This window comes from Serinus canaria, chromosome 1, assembly GCF_022539315.1.
Source record: "Serinus canaria isolate serCan28SL12 chromosome 1, serCan2020, whole genome shotgun sequence".
Lineage (NCBI taxonomy): Eukaryota > Metazoa > Chordata > Aves > Passeriformes > Fringillidae > Serinus > Serinus canaria.
The window spans coordinates 90,481,072-90,504,130 of record NC_066313.1 but is presented as its reverse complement, the minus strand read 5'-3'; the positions used below and the strand labels follow the sequence as shown (position 1 = coordinate 90,504,130).

The following is a 23,059-nucleotide window of genomic DNA, read 5'->3' as shown; positions in this document are numbered from 1 at the left end:
TTTGCAGATGTTGAGAGCTACCAGCAATCTTCATTCACTTCTGTTTGGTACTCACCCTCTTACCAGTCTGAGGTCCCAAAGACACGGCAACACATCCAGGCCAGGGAAGTAGGAGGTGGATCCCAATATAACTACAAAACAATGTGTACTGAGACTGCCCTGGGAATCAGTGTTTCTGTGGGGATTCCCAGATACATTATTGAAAGTGGTACACAGAAGGAATTCTTGACATGGGATTCATGTGACTGCACTTCAAGTCCCGATGATTTTGTTGACACTTTGATCACATCTCTCAAACAGGTTCATGTCCAAAATTAGGCTGGAAAAAATACCACTCTAATTATTTAGAGGAAATAGGAAGACGAGAACATCTTCTAGTGCCAGCTACTATGCCCACAAAGATAACAAAAGCTTTGGCAGAAGGTAACACCAAGCATGTTCTCGCACTCCTCACTTTGAACCTCTTCCAGGAAACAATGGTGAGAAATGAGCACTCTGGTGTAAGACTGAGAGGAACGTTCTAGCAAAAACACACCATGAGTTATACTGGTCTAAAAGCTGTGCACCAAGCATAACAAAAAGGTTTGATCAATGCTCTTTAGACTGTTTTACAAGGACTTTCCCCCCCCAGCCTGGCCATTTTACATGTTTATTTACTACAGCATAAATCGTACTTCATGGGGTTGAGATGACAAATGAATCCTGCCACAATTCTGCATGAAATCTAACATGTTTTCTTAGGCGAGACAGGAGTTGACAGAGCATCAAATGATCATGTTCCATCTATAACTTTCACTCTGTCAAGTCTTCTGTCCTCTGCACACCAATTATAACAAATACAGCTGACTGCATACAGACAGAGGGAAAAAAAAGCAATTCTCTAACATATGTAAAATATTCAGACATTTTAAAATCCTTTCAATGTTTATACTCCGTTCTCTGGTTTGAAGACAATGAAAAGCTGGAAAGGAATGTATCTTTAAAAATCAACACTGAAAAGGAAGTAAGAATATTCAGCTCTGAGTATCACCCTCTTACAGTGGGAGCTGAAGAGAGAAGGTGGTGTCAGTAAGCCTGTGTTCATGAGAAGTAGTAGTGATTTATCCTCCCACAGACATTAACACCTCACGCAACACAACAAACTTATTGTTTGCCAGAGAGAAATAGCCAAAACCCACACACTCCCCTCTGCATGTTTTTTAAGGATTTTCCTCTGACACTCTGAAGAAGGAGAATGGTTTAAAGATGATACTTCCAGGAAATTTTTTTGAGGTTGTTTTGTTAGTACATCTTTCACAAAGAACACGTGCTTCTTGTTTAGTGTTAGTGCTAAAAGTAAGTTTGTACAATATTTTTTGTTTATAATTACGCTGTAGAGACTTCAGCAATATTACTAAATATTCAGCAATATTATTAAATTCAAAAATTTTCATACTATACTTTTACTAATGGATGGGTGGAATTATTTCCTTCTCTCTACCATCTTACCTCTGAAACTGACAGGCTGAACACTTCCATGTAGCCACTTCTTTTCTTAATAACTATTAATTATATCCCAGACCATCCATCACCGGTGTCAGCATTTGTCTGAGCTCGAAATACACATTTAAAGATCCACCCCGGTCTCTCATGTTCTCACTCTTATCTAATTCAGAATGTGAAGGTCATAAGAAAGATAATTTCTATATGAAGAGGTGAAAAAGCAGTGGGCAGCACATCACTGCACTGACATGACCAGCAGAGAGAGATGAGCTCCACTGCAACCTCTGAGAAAATGCTGCTGGTCTCCTTCCAGAAGTCCCAGTGCAGGCTTGGCCAAGCACCTTTGCAGAGTAAGGGATGGAGATGCAGGCAGGTGCTGAGGTAGCTGCCATTTCAATTAGTCAGTGGTCTTTCTTTTTGCCAGGCGCTGTATCTTCTATTTAGCTGGTGCTCTGAGATCCACAAGCCTGGCTCCATGTTTATGTGTCACCTTATGCAGTTAGTGCAGATTATTACAGATTTATAAAACATGGGAAATAGGAAAGAAATTCTCAAAAACTCAGGCAAATATACAATTTTAGTCATGAGGAATACAATCACTTTTCTGGGAGCCTAGTATGGGGATATTGTTCTCAAGAGTCCTGTTACACAGAAAAAAGAGTATTTCATCAAGGAAGTTACCACTATGAAACAAGAGATATACTTATAAACTGAATGTACATTTATCAGAAAAGACACACAGGCTAAGACATCATTTGCTTCAAAATATCTATTGGATCACTGAATTATATTACATTTTTATTCTGCAGCATGTATAGAAATTTCTTTAATTGAAAACTGATCCATTCCTATTTCAAAAGGAAAAAATGCTGGTGACTAGAATATGTCAAAGTAGAGATGGAGACATGAGAAAATGGTCATATATTCAGCAGGGTCATGTTAGCAGATGAGAGACCAAGGTATTTGTTAGTGTAAAGCTGTCCGTCCCAGTGTTACCGCAAAGAGAGCAAGGGCACCACCTGCTGGTTTAGAAATGAATTTATTTGGAACATGACAGCGACTCTTCAAGTACTGCACTCAAAAATGTTCTCCTGAAATTGAAGCTTCTGCAAGACAATTTGAATAACTGATGACTTAGCAGTTGCCTGTTCACACGACGAACTTTATTGCAGCCACAACACTGGCCATAAATGCCTGAATATGGGGTACTTAAGAGGTTTTGAAAGCAAGGGAGTGTTTCACACAAGCTCTTCCTCACCCAGGGCATCAAAATCTAGCATTCACACATTTTCAGGAGATCTGACTGATATTCAATAAGCACCAAAAAGTTTAGTGATGGACAGAAGAAGAAATAGCATCTTTAGCAAGAGAATGGTTTAGGTCATTATATGAGCTGGAGGTTATAGAATAAATTACTATTAGATAAGGAAGACATCAAATTACTGCTCAAGCAGTTTTCAAAAATTTTCAAAGGACCTTGTTTCCAAATGCTCCCAACTGAGAAGACAAAGGTTCAGACACACCAAGCTGATTTAAGCATACATGAAGAACTTTATAAACCCAACTGTCTGCCAGTTCTAAGACAATATGAGCAAATTAAATCCCTACCTGACTAGGAGATAAAACGTAGACTGTGAGCAGCAGTTTGGATGCTCTGAGTCAGGGAAGACTCAATTTTTGAATAATGTTTCCTAGATGCCACAAGGAGTCACCTTATAGTCTTCTCTTCTTCTAGATGTCAAGAGTCCTTGGGAAAACTGCATGAGGCTGCTCAGGCATAATCAGACTGTTTTATCTTAAAGACTAAAAAGGAACTTTTGTGAGGACTGGTCTTTTATAAGATTATCAAGTGTCATAACTTCCATGAGACTTAGCTAAATGAAATGGCCAATTTCTATGCAGGAACCTTCAGCCATTTGGTCAGAGAAATGTCCTGAAGGATTTTAAGTGAAAGACAAGTTCAAAACAGCAGCAGCAGCCGCAGTGTCTTCACAAATTTTGGAAAACAACATGAAACTTCAGCAAATTATGCGCTTTTGCCAAGGAAAACTGTAGCATGGCCCATTTCCTCTTCAACCAGAGCCAAGATTCACCTTGCTTACTTAAAAGCAAAGTTATATGAGATATCTTAAGTTTTATTCTGGACAATTCAGTTCTGTTTGTGCACAAAACATTCAAACGAAAAGTGAAAAATGTGCATAATTTGTTGATTCCCATGAGCTGAGATGAATTTAGCAGATTTTTGTAATGTGTTCGTATCAAATACATTTCAGTGATAAGTTTCTCATGTTTCATCTATCAGTTTCAGTTCTTACAAGATAACAACAGAGGTGTCAGTACAGTGCCCTGTTTCCCCCTTTAGAAGATGCTTTGTACATCGCAAGATGTGCAAAACAAAAATCATCTATGATTGCATCAAGCTTTTGCATTTATTGGTGGCTTATTAAAATTAATTAATTGCTGTGAATGAATGCTAATAACAAATTAGTAAAAATATCTTTCTTGCTTCTGTTTTTTTTTTTTTTACACAAATAGTTTTATTACAAACTTGAATTTTTAAGAAATACACATGTAAGAAATTACACAAAGGCCTTGGCATTTGCAAAAATCTTTTGGTATTTGCATGGTAATAGTCCATAAAACATTTTTGGACACAGACATGCTCAAACAATGGTATCATTGCATAGAAATTCTTTAGAAATATTTCTGAGGCCACTTCGAAGAGATTTTTTGGCACAATATTAACAAAATTAAGGCCTTATACTTTTCAAAATCAAGTAATTCAGTGTGTGAGTAGTGTTTAAAACCCTGAAAAATATTAAATACAGAATAAAGACTATAAGCTCAAAGCAGAATTTACTATTATAAACACAAATAACTATTAACCTGGGTTCAGTCTCTGCAACTTCAGCATTGAAATGGCTATGTAAAATGAACATTTCACATCATATTTTGGCATTTAACACCTAATTCATGACAATGAAAAGAAGAAAAATTTCGTAAGCTTCTTTTTGATATGATAAACTTAGAGCTTGATTTGCCTAATGGTTAATATCTATATAAATTACTAAAATATTTATATATATATTTTTTCTTGACCATTGCTGGATCATTCTTTATTCCACAGGAAAGTTTGTTCTACTGCACAAAGAAGCTGCATAGTACCAACATAGCAGAAACACTTACTTGCCTATTTGTGAAGCCAATTTGGCAATCTCTTCTAGATGTAGACCCATTAATAGTGACAGCACTAAAGGCTACAAACAGAAGCAAAGGTTTGCAGGATGGCACTCTATGTTGTGAAAAGATGGTTACATGTTGCTTAACCACAGTCTGTAATCCCAAACCTCTTTTTTACATTAGTATTTCTTTGTACAAGAACAATAAGTACATACCCAAGAGTCTGGGATTTTAAGACACCTAGATAACAGTAACAAACTTATCTGGGGAAGAAAAATGAATCTAAATATATAATACAAGAATGAGAAAGGGGGGTCAAACAGTATAAGGCAGAACTGCATACCTCCTAGCACCTTTGCATTTTTTTCTGGATAAATGCTGACTTTTTATTCTATCAGTGCATTGCATTTATATAAAAAATACATATACTTTGATCAAAAGTGCCATTTGGCATGTCAACATTTGAAGCTTATTTTTGTTGTCTCTTTTCTTCTTTAGCAAGGACAGGGCCAGTAAAGCAGTGTGTGTTAGTTATGCAAATTCCTAAAAGGCACTTTACTGTTTTCATATTGGACAACAATGAGGTACATATGATATATGTCTAGGCTTCATTGCTGTTAAACAAATAGCACCATATTGTGTGAAATTAGTTGAAATTCAAAAGTCATTATGTTTTTCTCATACAGACTTGACAACGGCTAACATTTGAGCGTAGATCCCCGGCTTTCAAGGTTGAGGGAGTCGGTTTCCTACGGGAAAGAAAGAAATTAAAAGACCCATTAACAATTTTCAGGTTCATAACTGACAACACCAGCTTGGAATGCAAGTCTCCCTTCCAGCCTTTGCTGAATCAAGAAGGTGCTCCTAAGTTCTCCAGTGTGCAATCACTTCCAAGTTTGGTCACAAACTATCGTAAGACTAGTTTTAAACATCATACACTTACTGAAGAATCCAGTTCTTTCACAAGGCATAACATTTCCTTAACCTAGAACACCATCTGTTAAAAGAGCAGTTTGAAAACAATCTAGAATTTGGGTAATAAAATAAAATTGGCAAAGAAGCTGAAATTTGACTGTTTATGATTTTCTGCTGACTCATGTGACTTTAAAGACGAATGAAAAGCTGGCAAAAGAAATTATGTGATGTCATATAGAAACACAAACCAAAGCCTTGAGTCTCTAATCTGTCTCAAGGAATTACACCTAGTAACTAGAAATAAATCATTCTCAGACATAGATGTGTTTGTATTTAATAATTTTCATTAAAAAAGATTATGAGTGTACAGGAAATTGAGGAGTATTTCTGATTTCTGATAGCAGGGCAGGTCCCCAGATCTGGGATTATTTTATTAATCTGATGCAGAGTTTGCAGCCAGAAAAGCGTGTGAAGTGAGAGGTCTCAGGGTAGGACTCAAGGAATAGAAACAACTGTAGTGCTCAATCTAAATTTTCTTCTGACCAGCTTTCCTCTTTCCTAGGGATCCAGGGCTTACCCCAGTGGTGGGGTGGTTGTGGTTGTAGTTTTTCTGGTTGATGAGATTATTACATCCCCATCAATACTCAGTCTCAGTGCTCAGTTTTTCTACCTATGCCATTGACAGCTATCTGATAAACAAAGAGTGAAAACTGGCTAAACAGCCTGCTTCATTCTGAGACAGGCAAGGCAGCATTCACAGATCCAGACAGAAGACACGAAGAGACAAAGCAGTCAGGACTGTGGTGGAAGAGGGTGATTACCTGCACTCCAGAGGAATGTCTGCTGACCAGTTAAGCTATGCAGACATGGGAACTGACCTATATTCCAACATATTAGTAACATTCATATAGAGCAAATACCCTGTGTTGAAAAATATTCATGTGCAGGAGACCAAAAGAAAGCCTATTACCACCAACTGCATTTTACTCAAACATACTTCCTCTAACATTAGGGAAAGGTAAATAATTGTTCAACTCACTTAGTTTAACACCTGTACAAATTGCAAGTAGTTCTATTATATGTTAATGTCCATTTACAGGAAATGTTATATTCTAATCTAATTTAAATCAGTATGTCAGCCTATCCCAGTTACCACTTGGTGAATACAATCAGAAACATAGTGGAATTGTGAACATTGTTAGATTATTCTGAAAAGCAAAATACACTATACAAATGACACATATTGCAAACACTAACTGATGATGCATTCAATAATTCCCCCAAAAGCTACTAACTTTTTTTCTTTCTGTTACAAAAGTAATTAACTATGTAAATTAACTGGCTGGTGGACAGCCAATACTTGAACCTGTATTACATTCAAAAAATACTTCTTTTTTTCAGTGATAAGGCTAAACTGAGTCCCAAAGAGTGATAAATAAATCAGGAACTTACCTGAACATCTCATTCCTTTCTATAGTGGCAAGCCAGAAGCTGTAAGCATTTGCATAGTAATTGCAGGTGCCCCGGCCATGGCATTCAATGAAGGGAGCGCTGCGGAACTCCTCCAGGCAGGAGCCAGGGGATGCCAGGGCCTGGCCAGAGCCCTCCGCACCAGCACTGGTGTGCTGGGAAAAGGCAAAAGCATTGGTCAGAGAGGGACTCTCTACCTCTTCTGCTACAAGTGCAATGAACCCTCTCGCACAAATATTTCTTCACACTTCCCTCCCTGTCCTCTGTTCTGTCCATCTACTCTGTTTTGTTGCTCAGCTCCTGAGGAACGAGAAGGGGGAGCTGAAGACTCCAGAGATGGCATTGGGTTCTCTCACTCAACAGCAGCATGACACATGAGCAATATCAGCTTCAGGGACAGCTGTATGCACAGAAGTCCTTCGGGAGACAGCAGGACACAAGTTATGTCTATGTAAGCAACATGCCAGGGCTAGCTCTTGCCCAGGAGGCATAAGGTCTGGTATGGCTTTTATCTGAATAGCTTAACTCCATTCTCACCCCACATCAACAGTGGCCTCTCTCCCATTGCCAAGTGCTAACAGCCCTGGATCCAGCTGTGTCTCAGACCATGCCCAGGCTTTGCCTGGGGAAATGATCAGGTTCTTTTTGAAGTCACTACCAAGGGTGGAGGTCTAATGTCCTCCTAAAACCTGAAGGGATAGAGTCAGATACTAAATTTCCATAGATCAAAACCCTAAAACAAATGCTTTCCTCAGCTCAGAGTATGTCCCAGTGCACTTACCATGACAAAGGAGTAACCAATCCAAAGTGAGCTCCAGCCTTCAGGACACGGTGGTATTTGAATTGTTTGACTGTGAACAGCTATTACCATAGCAGGAGCTTCACACACAGAGCATCTAGAAGGACCAAGACATGAATGAGCTGCGTGCACTTAAGGATTAATAGCTCTTTATTCAGAAACTACTTTCTTTATGGAATCTTGAAATAGAAAATGTTGCCATGTTCAAAACCAAAGGAAAATCACAATGTTTCATTTAGAAAAATAGCCAACTGGTTCTTCTTTCTTTTTTGTTAATTTCTAATTTATTTGATAAACTTCTAATTTCTCCCTTACTTAGAGACAGTTCAACTATTAAGTCTTATTCCTATTAGCTTTCCTATGAGAAAAGAACAAGAGACCTCTTATCTGAATATTTACATGTACTTTTCTTTTTCTAGTCCTGTTTGTACTGTAGTTTCTAAAAGTGGTCAATGTCATGAACATGGGGGCAAACAGCCAAACACTATATCTCAGCAAGTATCACTTAAAAGTGGTCTACTCTGATCAGAAGCAAGTAACAGCAATTCATCACCCTAAACTTAGCTCTGACTTCCAGAGAAAAAGCCATCTCTCTGGAAAATGTCTTACAAAGGCAATCACTGCTAATCTAATCTAATGCAGACTCTTTGCCATGCATTTTCCTTGAAAGTATTTTTTATTTACATTTGTGGTCTGTATCTCCAGTAAGAGATTTCCAGCAAAGTAACTAGCACAACAAATTTCAGAGCAATTCTCCAGAAAGGCATGCAGCACCAGTTCTTTTACTTTAGATAAATTCCTCATGTTTCAGAACTGCTAGGTTACTGAATAATCTGATGACCAATCATTCCTCTACAGAATCATAAAAAGCCCACGAGCTGGGCTGGAATTTTAATATGTGGGCTGGTAATAAGGAATTTGGTAGATATAATCAGTTTTTCCTTGTACAATTCTTCAACTGGCTGCTGCAGTTAGCAATTAAGAAAATTATTCAAAACTAAACAGTCTGATTCCTGTTATCAGAGCAGGGAAAAGAATCAAGTGCAAAATGGATTAAGTTGGATTCTGGAAAATGCAGAGTAGCAAAGGTATTCAGAATGAAAGCCTTCTATTTCTGCCTTGTGAAGACTGCTTTCATACCTACTGCCTTCATCTTTAGCGCAGAAGCAAGAGAGTTATTTTAAGAAACAATCAATGAAAGAGTAAGTTAAAAGAAGGAATGTAAAGCTGCCTCTATTCTTGGAGCTCTGCTTTGCTTCAAGAGATTTCTGGTATTTCAGTAGAAGGCCTTACAGGAAAAGAAGTCCTATGATTCAAGGCAGCAAGTGACCCTTCTACACATTTTCTACATTTGGACAGGGAAAACTGTTGGTTAAAAAGCATCAACTAATAAAATAAATTGAAAGAAGAGTCTTCCAGATTCTCTGCTAGTTTTCTAAAATGAATATTTCAACTATTTCACTCAGTGCTATGAGGAGAAAACCACATAAGCATACATGCACACACGCACACATGTACATACATATACGCACTTACGCGTTCTTACGGTGCAAAAGCTAATCCGTAGGCATAAGATAAAGCAAAGTGTTGGTTAGTACCTCCTTCAACAAGAGTTTCAAATGTGACTGTTAAAGGCTATTTTGCATGATATGGGATGGCATAAAAGGAATATGAACTTCAGAGGCTGGCAACTTGAATTTTTTCTGAGAGTCAAGCCCCTTCCATTCACATGCAATGAACAAGCAAAAATTTAAGACCAACAAAAGCTATAGTCTCTCTTGAGAATCTTGTCCTCAATCTGCCCATTCATTTTCAAAACATACCAACTTCTTTGGTACTAGACCAAAAGTAAGAATACAGAGTACAACTGCAGATCCAAGATGAATTCCACTATGCAAAATAAGTATCAAATGTTTTGCAGTAGAGCCATATAGCTTTTCGAACACCCAAGATGTCCAGAATACAATCTACTGCTGATTTGGATTGTCCTTTCTCTTGGATGTACCTCAGAAATCATTACCAGCAAACTCCTCTCCAATTCATTAAATATGGCTGGAAGAGGGATCAGCAAGAGCTGATACAAATTGGAAACAATGACAGAAAGGATAGTAATGCCTATATCTAATGATCATCACTTAAGCTGTAAGCTGAAGATTCCCTTGTCAGACTCATATCTAATGGTGGGGCAGTTTGCCACACTCTTGCTCACAACTCTGCCATCAGCACTGGACATATTATGCCAGAAGAGGTTTTCTAGTGATCTTAAAATTTCAAATGGACCAAAAGTTCAACACCGCATTGATGCAGAACAGTTATGTCTCTGATATAAGCACCACACTTTATACTAGCTGTGAATCTGGAATTATTAAAAAAATAGATGATTGATTTTGCAATTGTTTCCTTTAATTCAGACAATAACAGCTGTATTCAAGCAGAATGTCTAAAACAATGGAAGAAGCCTGTCAGTCTACTGTATGATAAAAATGCTACCATTTTCAAACAAAAGGAAACTGAGCCCTAAAAAGCTTCTAGCTATGGCTAGTCAAAAACCAGAAGTGTTTCAGACAAGAATTGTGAAAAAATGCAAAACTTTTTCTCCTTCAAAGTACATCACAGCTTTTGCAAGACAACATTTCAAAGTATATCTTTTCATTTCAATTATACTCAAAATAGGCTATTCTATTTGCTTGGGTTTCCCCCAAGATGGATTTATTTTTGATCAAAGTCTAAACTGAACACACGCACACTTTGAAACATTTCATCAAAAGAATTCAAACTTTAAATTTAAAGGCAAGAAATAAAAATATACAGATTCAAAACCTTGTCCAGAAAAATAAAGTACCCTATGGTCTTTCCACAGGCTTTTTCACTTTATAAATACAGCAGAACTGAAACCATACCTGCTGATGAATGGTCTGATATTATCACCAGTGATAGGAGCCATATTCATTGGCATGGGCTCAGGAGTAGACAGCCAGTAGGAGTAGTCATTCCTTGATGCAAAATTACAGACGTTGTTGATATTGCAGAATAAGAAAGGCATGGTACTAAATTTACGAAGACAGCTTCCTGCTGTGCCTGAAATGTTAAGTGAAAGGTTATTTCTTAACAGTTTTGTAAAGCCACCGCCAACTGCCTAACAATTATTTCCAGGAGCAGCTAAAAAAGGCAGAGAACACTTGCTCTGGATGGCCCAGTTTTCTCAGAGGAAGTGAATTCTCTTAGCTTCATGAAGAATGAACAGGACAAGGAAAGGGAGTAGTCCAGTCTTGCCTGTACAATTACAGAATACATTAGGTTGGAATAGACCTCTAGAGGTCATCTATCCTACTGCCTGGCCAGTTAGATCTGGTTTCTTGGGTCCAGATTTAGTTGAGTTTTGAGGAAATCCAAAGACAAGAAATTCAACCACCTCTCTGGGGTTCCATTCCAGTGGTTGACCATCAGCATGATAAAAAAGCTTTTATTTATGTTTCACTAAATGTGTCTCATACTTGTGGTCCATTGCTGCTTCTGTCACTGAGGCCCTCTGAAAAGGGACTCCATACTCTCTACCCTTCCTGTAGACAGCTGCAGACTGCAATAAAGGCCCCCCCCATAAATATCTGTTAAGGCTGAGCAAACCCAGTTCCAGCAGACTGTCCAAGACCCTGTGAGCCATCTCAGTAACTAGGTGTTGTATCTACTGTGGTATAGCAACATCTTCCTTGTTCTGGGATGCCTAGGTCTGAGCCAGAGCAATTACACAGATTTGCTCAATGCAGTGGTACAAATGAGAGCAGCATTTGGTTTGTAATGAATTTTAAGGGAATTCTAATTTGGTCTCCACTTACCCAGATCTTGGCCATGCGCTCTTTCATTGCCTTGTACATAAAGCAAGGAGTAGCCGTGGTAAATCAGCCTCGTTCCAAACGGACACGACGGTTCCTCAATGGTTTGACTGTGTCTGGTAACAAGGAAGCCATGAGCAACAGATGGTGCCCCTGGTGGGCCCATAGCCCCAGGCAAGCCATCAGGGCCAGGTGGACCAGGAAATCCTCTGGGCCCTACAACACAGAGAGGCTTCTTTTTATTTATGCAGACAGCAGTACTACCCCTACATAACTAAAGTGAAATTAGATACATTCACACCATGTGTTATTTTTCCATGAAGGAATCAAGTTTTTGAAGAATGCAGGGACTTACCTGGGGGACCAAAAGGACCAGCTTCTCCTTTCTGCCCAGGCTGACCATCAAACCCTGGACTACCAGGTGGTCCAGGTACACCTGAAGGTCCTGTCACCCCTGTTGAAAAACAAATAATATTCAAATAATATTGAACAGGGTCCTGTCACCCCTGTTGAATAATTATTACTGGATATTATTTCATGTTAGTTCTGATGTTTTGGCTTTTAATACATTACAGCATAGGTGTGCCTCAGCATAAACTAAAATCCTGCAGATTCAGTGCATACCAGAGAATATATGAGGGTTACTGCAGGCTAAGTGATTCTCTAGGAGAGAAGGAGAAGTAAGGAGAGAGCATGTTTCTAAACAAACTAGCATTTGCCTGGAATATGAAAAGGAATCTCTTCTCTCTCAAAAATCAAAAATAGATCATAACAAAGGAGGGTCATGAACAGTGGGGAAAATGGGCATCGTCTTAGCTTCTTCCCAATTCAGACATATTTTATCTCTTCCTTTATCAATTTTAGGGATGCTACGAATCCTACATAAACTCAGCAAATCTGACTTCAGGAAAAGGAAGTTAATACCATCAGCACTATAGCAATATTTCTATGACTCATCAGAAGCTTTAGACACTCAGAGCTTTCCTTTTCCTGATCACCCAAAAAGAAGCACTGTGTTGATGTACTGAACTGACTCCTAGTGACAGAGCAATGGATTCCGCACATGCAAACCCATGCTGTGTTCAATCAGCGAGACTGTTTCACAGCTATTTCCTAAAGGAAAGCAGTTGCAGAGTTGTATCATCACCTTCAAGAGAAAACTTTCATATCTACTATATTAACCAGAAAGAAGATATTCATTATCCTCCACTGTAATTCGCCACCAACTCAACATAAATCATTCAGGAAAAAAGCTTTCCCTAGAATCTTAACACTCCTGAGCTCCCATTCTCCATGTCCCATCATTCTGAACAACATGTCCTTGTGCCAGCATTTCATTTTTCCTACCACTTGCTCCATTCTCTTATTTGTTGATGTGTTTCATTTTTGCAGTTTACCTACTCTTTATAAAAATTGCAATATCTGGACCAAAAGAAGAAATCCAGGACCATGAAAAAAGTTTCCTCTGGAATTACTTTTCATTCCAGCATCAAGTGTTCTTCCTCATGCTTTCTTCTCCCAGAGGCACACAGTAATTAAGTTTGGATTCGAGACTAATGACAGAAGACACCGTAACAAATAAATTTTGGGGAAAGGATAAGCAGAGTGCTGCAAGTCATTCTGCCTGCTGCTGATTTCAGACACTGATGTGATGCCTGCAGAGTGAGAGCCTATAAAGAAATCACCAGGAAGGCATCTGTTTTGGATGAGCTTCAAAAAGGAGCTTCTTCATCACTGACACAATTTAAGTGGCTTACAAAAATTGGATAATATTATACCAAAAATCTTGTAGTATCTAGCCTACCTTTGACTATTTTACATTACAAAAAATGTGTTTCTACTGGCAAATTAGAAACTCTCACCTTGCTGTCCTTTGGGACCGGGAAGTCCTGGGAATCCCTTGAGACCAACTGGTCCTACAGGTCCAGGCAAGCCAGGATCCCCTTTAATAAGCTGGAAAGGACCTGGTGGGCCTGGTGGACCTTGTAAGCCTGTGGAAATCAACCAACAAAATCAGCATGAATTTAGTATAGCACAATTTTAAAAAAAAGAAAAAAAAAGTTCCCTTGTATTGCCATTTATACAGTCAGAGACTGGAGCCTGTCACACATAGTCACAAGACATCAACACGTCCTAGACTTTACAAGTGAACAAAGCTGCAAAGCTTCCCAAATTGAAGCCTATCTATGAGGATATCTCCAGCCAAGCAGACTTCTCATGGACTGAAATAGCTGTCCAGACCTGAGGCTGCATGGAGCTGTCTCATCAAGTTCGCAAACAGTCCCAAGCTGAGTGGTGTAGTCAATATGCTGGAAGGAAGGGATGCCATCCTGAGGCACCCTGACATGTGTGACAAGTGGGCCAGTGGGAACCTCATGAAGTTCAAAAAGTGCAAGGCCAAGTGCAAGGTCTTATACATGGGCCAGAGCAATCCACAGTATCAGTACAGACTGGAGGATGAATGGATTGAAACAGCCCTGCAGAGAAGTGTGGGAACCCAGAACATCACTCCTGATGTCCAGAGCTACCGAGAGAACCCTTGGGGGGCTTGGGGGTCTTGGAATGTTGCCAAAAGCACTTGGTGGCTTGATTTTGATCCATCTAGGGATGTGCCACCGATGTATGAGGAGATGGAACCTGTGGGAATTACCCGGGTGTGAAAGGTGAAGGGAAAATGTAGTTATAGGGTAAATTACAGACTTTGGGGTTTTTGTACAGGGGGGTTATGGAGACAAGATGGAGGAAACAAGGCAGGTCACAAGACTCTTCTTTCTTCTTCTTGTCATCCATCTTCTGCTGTGGTGTTGGCACTTGGGGATTGGTCTGGGACGAGAGTGTATCCGGTGACGAGGGTGATAGGTATTGGGGATAAAAAGTAAATATGATATACGTAGTTTTTGTTATAAAAGATGTGCCCGCCTTGGGGGTGGCCAGAGTGCCTTTGGCTGCCGTGCTGGTCAGATCCCAGTCGGGCAGAGAAGGAACTTTACAAATAAGATATAATAAACAATTCTGAAGACCGAAAAACCCTGGAGTCCAGACTCATCTTTTGAGACACAGCCTGCCAGAACCATCCTAAGCGTGCGTGGGGACAGAGACAAACAGCCGAACTCCACAAGAAGGACTTGGGAAAAACAAGTAGATGAAAAATGGGGTGAGTCTGCCATGGCTGCTTGCAGCCCAGAAAGCCAATACAGGGCTACATGAAAAGAAGTGTGGCCAGTAATGCTCCTCCTCTGCTCTGCTCCCATAAGAGCCCACCTGGAGCGTCATATTGGAATATTATATTCCATTGGTTCTAATCTGTATCTCTGGGGTCCCCTGTACAAGGAGGGCATGTTAGAGCAGGGCCAGAGTAGGGCCATGAAAATGATCAGAGGGGTAGAAGAGATCTTCTATGAAGACAGGCTGAGAGAGGGCTTGTTCAGCCTGAAGAAGAGAAGGCCCGGGGAAGACCTCACTGTGGCCTTTCAGTTTACAAAAGTGGCTTATAAGAAAGACTGAGAGATTTTTTACCAGGGTCTGGAGTGACAGGGCAAGGGGCACAGAGTGAATAAAAGAAGTGTTTACAGGAGGAGTGTGAATTTAGATTGGACTTAAGGATAATTTTTTTTACTGCGAGGGTGGTGAGGCACTGGAACAGAGGTTTCCCAGAGAAGCTACAGAAGTTCTATCCCTGGAAGCATGCAAAGCTAGGTTGGATGGGGCTCTGAGCAACCTGGTCTAGTGAAAGATCTCCCTGCCCATGGCAGGCAGGTTGAAACTAGATGGTTTTTAAGATCCCTTCAAACCCAAATCCTTCTATGATTCTAATCGGACCATTCAGATGCTGATACATGATACCTGGTTTCATATTCTGAGTTTTCACACAGAACAAAAGGGTGATGGAGTTATAGCCACAAATAACAACAAATAAATAAAAAAATAACCATTTTACCAAAATAATAACCATTTTACCAAAAAAATCTGGGGGGAAAAAAGCACAAGTCTTCATCGTACCTTTAGATCCAGGAAGACCTTGGTCACCTCGCTCACCCTTAAGGCCTGGGAAACCAGGAGTCCCTTTTGGACCTGGAGTCAAAGGAAATATTTGCATGAAAATTCAGTAATTTCTTGATTTGGAAGCATATGTGTAGAATAATCATGTATGACCCCCATGATGCTGACAAGGACATGACTTTATTAGCCCAAGTACTTTTTAACTATTTGCAGGAACACGATAAAAACACCACCACTAAGTCACAAATTATATGATGACTGAAAATATACGTCTCTTATTTTTTCTCTTCCTTCTCCTCAAAATTCTCTTAATTTAATAATATCATTCTCTAGATTAAAAGCATTATGTTTTTTCTAGTAATAACTGTATTTTTTATACACCTGGTGTTTTCATGTACATGATGGTGACACTAGCAGGAATCTATTCAACAAGAGAGACATACAGAACTCACTTCCTCACATATAAGTATAATATTTGCCTCTTCAATTCTAAAGAAAATCTTAAAGATTCTTGACTGGTAGCATCTAACAATCGATTTTACATCCATCTTTTAAAGGAAGTGCACATTTAATATTTGCAGTGCAAGAATAAGCAAGAGACAAAAAAATCTTAAGAAAAATCACAATGCTTTTGTATGTTTTATGATGCAGCTTTCAGTGTCCTGTTCAGTAATTAACAACAGAGAGAGAACATTCTTTGGGCGAGAGAGGAAGGATATGAAAGAGACATTTTCTGCATACTTTTCAGGAGTATGTTAAGTTTCCTCCTCACCTGGAACACCTGGAATTCCTGGAGGTCCGAGATCACCCTTTGGACCAACACCTCCTGGCAAACCAGGACTACCCTGCATAAAAGAAAATGTGAAATATAGTTACCCTACAGTATTATGATATGACTCTCAAGTAGGCTGTGTATTACTGGAAACCTACGAAAAAAATATATATGACAAAGCCATTAAATTTAAGAAATGGTCATTCTCTCCCTCGATTATCTGTAAAGTTTCTCCTACACGATCAGGAGTGACACTTTGCTCTTTCTAAACTATTTTTTGCCTCAAAAGATACCAGACCAGAATGAGATCCTACTAGCACTGCAGCCAGCAAAAAGGTTCTCAACTATAGACCATATTATTATGAAAAACATCTGTAAGAACAAACCCCAGCAGATACTAATTTCAGTGCAGTCCCAGCAGGAGGTTGCTAGTTAGATAATTAAATGAGGTAATTCTAGCAGACTTGAAAACTTCTACATTCACACATGGGATGAAATTAAATATGCTCAACAATTTATAATTCTCTGGAGATTTTTACTTTTCAACAGGGCTAAAACACTCAAGGACTTAAAGCACTTCAAACACAATGGGAACTCCTCCTTCTGCCTTCAGCATTCTAAACTGTAGCCCTGAAATTAATGGTAACAAGTTCACTGTAGCCTCACTTCAAGGAAAACCAAGATCCTTTTTCAAAAGACACTGTAAATAGTCATTCAAATGGCTGCCAATTTATTTTTTTCTTTTGTCTGTTGTAGATCTGCAAAAAGCTTGTAAGTATAGTTTAGAGTTTCTCCCTGGCTGATTTGGTATGACAGTGATAGTTCACTATGTAATAAAACACAGAACACAGGTGGAGGAAAGAAATAAAATCCCTTTGCTAAGTAACCTACCAACCAGAAGCTGGGGATGTGAATTGAACACCCAGTGAAAAATAATACCAACAGTAGAAGTCATCTTATCATGTTTGCAGAGCAATAGAATAGGCACACAGAAGTGATTTTTCATTCAGTGCAAGTTAGATGTTTATATTAAGGTGAGAAGAACAATAAATGTCTAATTCTTTTCACTGATTATAAAGGGAGAAGAGATGACTAGTTAAAAATGGATGCAAACAGTTAAACTTCTAAAGACTCCAAAGTTAAACAAAAGAAGGGCTACTCTCAAGAGTGCTAAGGAAGGCATGAATGAAGTAAGATTCCCTAGTTTCCTCCAGTCACAGTCACAATATAGAGGATTGTTTAAAGAAATGGCCATCTCTTTGTATCATATATGTGAACTTCTGAAGCCCAAAACAGGAGGGCTAACTTTCATTCAGAAGGCACTTATGAGTCAATCACATTGAAAGAGGGGGGGTTTAAATACATACATACATATATGTATATATATATATATATATATAAAGAGAGAGAGAGAGAGAGAGAGAGAGAGAGAGGAGAGAGAGAGAGAGAGAGTTATAATAGTAAAAAATATTTATAAGAGTATAAGAGGCGTTTATTGGAAGCTTTCCATCAAAATACTTTTCCCATAACAGCATGCATTTCCTAAACTTTTTTTCTCATCAGATACAGCCTGGTAAACAACTTTTTGAATCTGTTCCAAACAGAACAAAACTGTATCAGGAAAATGTTTTTTATCCCATTTCAGCACTAAAATGAACAGGAAAAAACCATGAGATTTGTATTTCACAGCCTGATCTCTGCATTTACTTTCTTTGGACAGAAGTTTTGGACAGGTTGTGTCACTCATGTTGCAACAAAATCTCCACTCTGATATAGGTAACCATGCACCTGGAGACCTGTATGAGCAATTGAGCCATAATCAGGGCAGGAGCCTGTCACACTGGGAACAGTGGAAACTCATCTTAGTATGTATCTCCAGAGGAAGCTTAATATTTAATATCACTCTCACTGCAGCATTTCACACTGAGTTAACAACCTGCTACTATGAATTATGGCTCAAGGATAGTGAAACATTTTTTCTGATTGAAGGCATGGAATCAAAACCCTTAGGCATTTCCCATTCTTTCTCAGCAAACAGTCTCAGACTATCAACCAGTGAAAAGCTTTACAATTTCCTGAGGTATAAAAATTTAGCTCTCTGCAAAAGCAGTGCAAATTATTAAACTAGGGAAAATATACCGGAGTGTTATGTTGGAATTTACTACCTTCAAAGCTGGTATGGTACAGAATGGTATCAAATATAAAAAGGTCTGAACATGGAAGCAAATCCCTAAAGTCTCTGTGAAGTGACTCCTGGATGCAGAAAAAGATGCACTAGATCTTTGCATTATCAAAAATAAAGTAGACCTTTATAGTCCTGCATTTCTATCAGGACCTTATTCCTGAGTCTTTCTTCCTTTTGTACACTAGGAATTTTCTCTCCCTTTTTTCCATAAATATTATTTTTATTATTATTATTGTCCTTTTTAAATAGAATCATTAAGATTGGAAAATACCTCTAAGATCATCAAATCCAACCACATTAACCCAGCACCACCATGTTCACCACTAAACCAAACACCGCAAGTGTTATATCCACACATTTTTTTGAACACTTCCAGGGACGGTGAGTCCACCACTTCCCTGGGCAGCTCATTCTAATGCCTGACCACCCTTCCAGGGAATAAATTTTTCCCAATATACAATCTAAAGCTCCCCTGGCATAACCTGAGACCATTTCTTCTTGTCCTGTCATTTGTTACTCGGGAAAAGAGACCGATCCCAATCTGGCTACAGCTTCCTTTCAGGGAGTTGTAGAGAGTGATAAGGTTCCTCTCTGAGCCACCTTCTACTCTGGGCTAAATGATCTCTATTCCCAGTGTAGTAGGAAAGAAGGAATGAAAAGTTAAAAAATAGAGCATATTTTTCAGTGTGGAAAAAGGGATCATACACCCTGAGACAAAGAATAAAGAAGACAACTATTCTGGGTGACTGTTCTATTATACTTCATTCTTGTTAGTATACTGAAAAGTGACTATTTTAGGTCAGGAAAAATGAATAATATATGACAAAAATGTATTAATAGTATTGCCTGTTTGTAGTTCTAAATCAGCAGCAATACTTCATTGCTGACAGTACTGAAACTGCACTTTATTTGAGAGCCTTCATAACAAAAGCAAACAGTTCAGGTATTTTCAGAAGGCAATTTATCATGAAATATGCAACCTTTAAAATTAACTACTAATGCATTTACCAGATTTATGGATGTGCTTCAGCCATCCCGTACTGTTAAAACACTGTAAATTATATTTTGGGTGTTGTATGTTACCACTCACTATCTATAAATTTCTAATAAGTTCATTAGCTCACTGGGGCAGCTTTTCCAAGGAGAGCACTGAAATGCTTTCAAACTGACTTTACATCATCAGCAGTGAGTGCAAAGGCACTTTGAACATAAAATATCATTGTTTTGAACAAGAAACTGTATGATTAATATATCCATTAATTACAAGAACCAGCTTTCAGCAAATCTGGAGCGTACTGAAAGTAACTTACTGGCAGTCCTTGGAAACCCGGGTCACCTTTCATTCCTGGACCCCCAGGAGTCCCTGGCCAGCCATTGCTCCCTTGCTCTCCTTTGGCCCCTTTCAGACCTGGAGGTCCTGGTGGCCCTGTTGGACCTGGTAAACCTAAAACACAGAAGAAAAAGAGTATGTAGTAGCAAAATTGGCTTAGAGCAGTATGTGATGGAGGACAAACAGAGTTTACAGATGGACAGAATAAAATAATTGTAACATTTCAAGAAAATAAGTAGGAGAATCTGTTGCAAGGAGTCTCCACCTCCAATCATCTCTCAGCCTGTGGCTGATAGAAGCAGTTTTCCACATGTGCAGAACAAGCAGATAGTCCATCCTCAGGCATAAGCATGCTAGAGATATTGTGTAGCTCTGCTCCACTCTCCTCCTTTGCCTCTAGGACTGCCATGGAAAGGCCAAGCTGGGTCATTTTTAAATAATTAACCTCCAGCACACAGGAACATACAGCCCCGGATGCCTCGAAACAGTAAAGTCCACAGGGAAACATGGAGATGGGAGGCAACCTTCTCAACACTAGAAACATTTCTGGACAAAGTTAACTGCTTGAGGACATAAAACCAGCCTGTTTCTAGGGCATACTGCCAAAACTGCCTGTGAACAAAGGTTTTTCTCTGACCTGGGAGAAGAGGATAAACAAAGAGATGCAATATTGACTGTATTATTAATTAATTAATTAGGCAAGCCTTGATGAACAGCAATACTTTAATACTAAAGATAATTACCTGGAAGACCAGGTTGGCCTTGGGGTCCTCTGTCTCCTTTAGGGCCTTCAATTGCACTTCCTGGTAGCCCAGGAAGACCTTGGTTCCCTTTAGGACCTGGTGGACCTGCATATCCTGGTTCCCCTTTCAGGCCTGGGATCCCTGGACTTCCTGGGGATCCTGGAAAACCCACTTCACCTTTTGCACCTAAGATTTGAAACAACCACAGAATGTGATTAGAGAGATCACAAACACTGAAACCTTCTGCCATATTATCCACTCATAGTAAGATTTATTCTTTTTGAAAACACTGACTTTAATTTCATGCACTTCTATAAAAGTTCAAAACTTCAGGAAAATTGTATTATTCTTCACATTTTGATATAAAATAGGAGGAAAGTAGTTTGACCAACATACCTTTTCTTATCTAAACTCATCACTGGGCTATTTTCAGTCACTCTTAAAATAGATTAACATTCAGCATCCCTCTACCACTCCTTACACAAAGATTATAAAGCCCCCAAACCCTTACTCCAATTTTTATTGTCATAGTCAAGTAATGGATGTTGTGCTTGACTAAGCACAAAAGGTCTTGCTCCTGGAGAAAAACTGAATACTTTTTTACTAAAATCTAGGTTTAGACCCATTGTACTTACTTTCACATTTGTACAAATAGTTAACAATTGCAATTCAATCTAGTTTTAGACTGAGCAAAAGAATATAAAGTAACTGGTATAACTACAATAATAAAAAAACCCAAAATGTATAGAGAACACTACTCCTGGGTTTTTGCTGGAGCAGAAAAAGATTTTAAAATCCTTGACTTGTCTCTTTGAACTACCAAAGAAATACCTTTAGAATATATATTTACTCTAACCCCAGATATTTTTAAATGAGCTGAGCTGCCAAAATGAGAGATGGGGAAGGTGAGAGAAGTGTTCTCATAATGTAGTGCTTTACACGCCTACCGAGCTACAATTAGAACATTTGCTAAATTCATTAAGTTCTTTAACATTAGGGTTTTCACAGTAGTTAATGACTGTTAATTAGTCTAAGGTGGTAAATAAAAGATATTCTGAAATTCTAGTTTATCACTTTGAATTGTCCAGACAAGTTTTCTCTATTAGTAGAATGAATGAGTGAGGAAGGGCATTGATATTTAAAGCTATGAAAGTTCTTCAAAATCTGCTGTGTCATGTTAATTTCATGGATGAACTACTTGAGTTGCTTGTGTTTTCCACAATGGAAAGCTGTGGATAGTTAAAACTGAAAATTCCCCCATTATACAACAGCAGTTTGACATTTCTTGACTGCTGTATCTATTGCAGCCTAGTGTCTAGGATATACTTATTTCATTAACTGGAGCATGGTGCATTACAGACACCTTGAACAAGCACTGAATCAAGCCAATCAAACCATTCTCACAGCACAGTGTAGTGACACACTTTTCAAAGAACATAAGGGGACCTGAATTGTCATAGTCATGTGACTGCACCCAAACAATTAAGTCCTGAGCCCAGGTAGTAAAACTTTTCAGTGGGATCTCAGCAGGACTCTGCTATTTTTTGCATCTCTGCACCATGCTCCCGTGCATAGCTTAGATATGCTCCATTGAGATACAGTAAATAACTAATTTAGCCATTAATATGTCTGGGCTGCAAAACAGGTTCAGGCAAAAAAATTACTACAGTATCCAGGCCACAAAACCACTACCTATAGCTGTCTGTGTGCAGAGCCTCACTAAACTTTGATTCTTGCAAAATTAGTAGGAAAACAGAAATACTTGGAGTCAAAAGCACAGCACACAAATATGGGAGTTATTTATATTACCTCATCACACCACAGCTTGCAGAGAATTCCACACTAGGAATAATTACCTATTTTAGGGCATATCTAACTCCAAGAAGTTGCCACTGTAACAGAAATCAGTATTGAACCTCTCAGAGCTTCTGCCTGCTTTGAGAAGGCATAGGATGCAAAAGAATGAAGTAGAAAGTATGTCTGCATTACATAATTATGGTTATAGTATGTTGGGACGGAGGTTTATAATTGTTTAAATAAGTGTTTTACCTTTATCTCCCTTTGCACCGGGAAATCCTGGAAGTCCTCTACCTGGAAGACCTGCAGTACAGAGACAGCAAAAAATGAGAAGTTGGGAAAGTACTTACATTTAACCTGTAATGAATAAAACTTCATTATGCAAATACAAACTCCAAATAAATGGCTTATGCAAAAGTTCCTCAGGGCAGATGATGTTTTTGTTATGTACTGGTATTGTATTTAGCACAATGGGTCCTGTATGACTGAAAACCCTACCCAAAGAAAAGGCAAGGCTGCTCCAGTATTTCACAGCTAAGTTTCAGCCTGAAATAAAT

The 23,059-nt window shown here is 38.8% G+C and overlaps 1 protein-coding gene across 1 annotated transcript in view; it reads right to left on the bottom strand.

Moving 5' to 3' along the window:
- Window positions 1-2,505: 2,505 nt before the first annotated feature.
- Window positions 2,506-23,059, bottom strand: part of COL4A1 (collagen type IV alpha 1 chain) — a 120,189-nt gene continuing 99,635 nt past the window's right edge. Inside the window, exons 41-52 of the mRNA XM_050974377.1 lie at window positions 22,755-22,805; window positions 20,706-20,891; window positions 19,943-20,076; window positions 16,448-16,520; window positions 15,676-15,747; window positions 13,539-13,667; window positions 12,032-12,130; window positions 11,680-11,892; window positions 10,747-10,924; window positions 7,829-7,943; window positions 7,030-7,202; window positions 2,506-5,411 (exon numbers count right to left, since the gene is read on the bottom strand). Of these exons, the coding sequence (XP_050830334.1) occupies window positions 5,330-5,411; window positions 7,030-7,202; window positions 7,829-7,943; window positions 10,747-10,924; window positions 11,680-11,892; window positions 12,032-12,130; window positions 13,539-13,667; window positions 15,676-15,747; window positions 16,448-16,520; window positions 19,943-20,076; window positions 20,706-20,891; window positions 22,755-22,805 (1,505 nt within the window). The 3' untranslated portion in view covers window positions 2,506-5,329. The remainder of the gene's footprint in view (window positions 5,412-7,029; window positions 7,203-7,828; window positions 7,944-10,746; window positions 10,925-11,679; window positions 11,893-12,031; window positions 12,131-13,538; window positions 13,668-15,675; window positions 15,748-16,447; window positions 16,521-19,942; window positions 20,077-20,705; window positions 20,892-22,754; window positions 22,806-23,059) is intronic.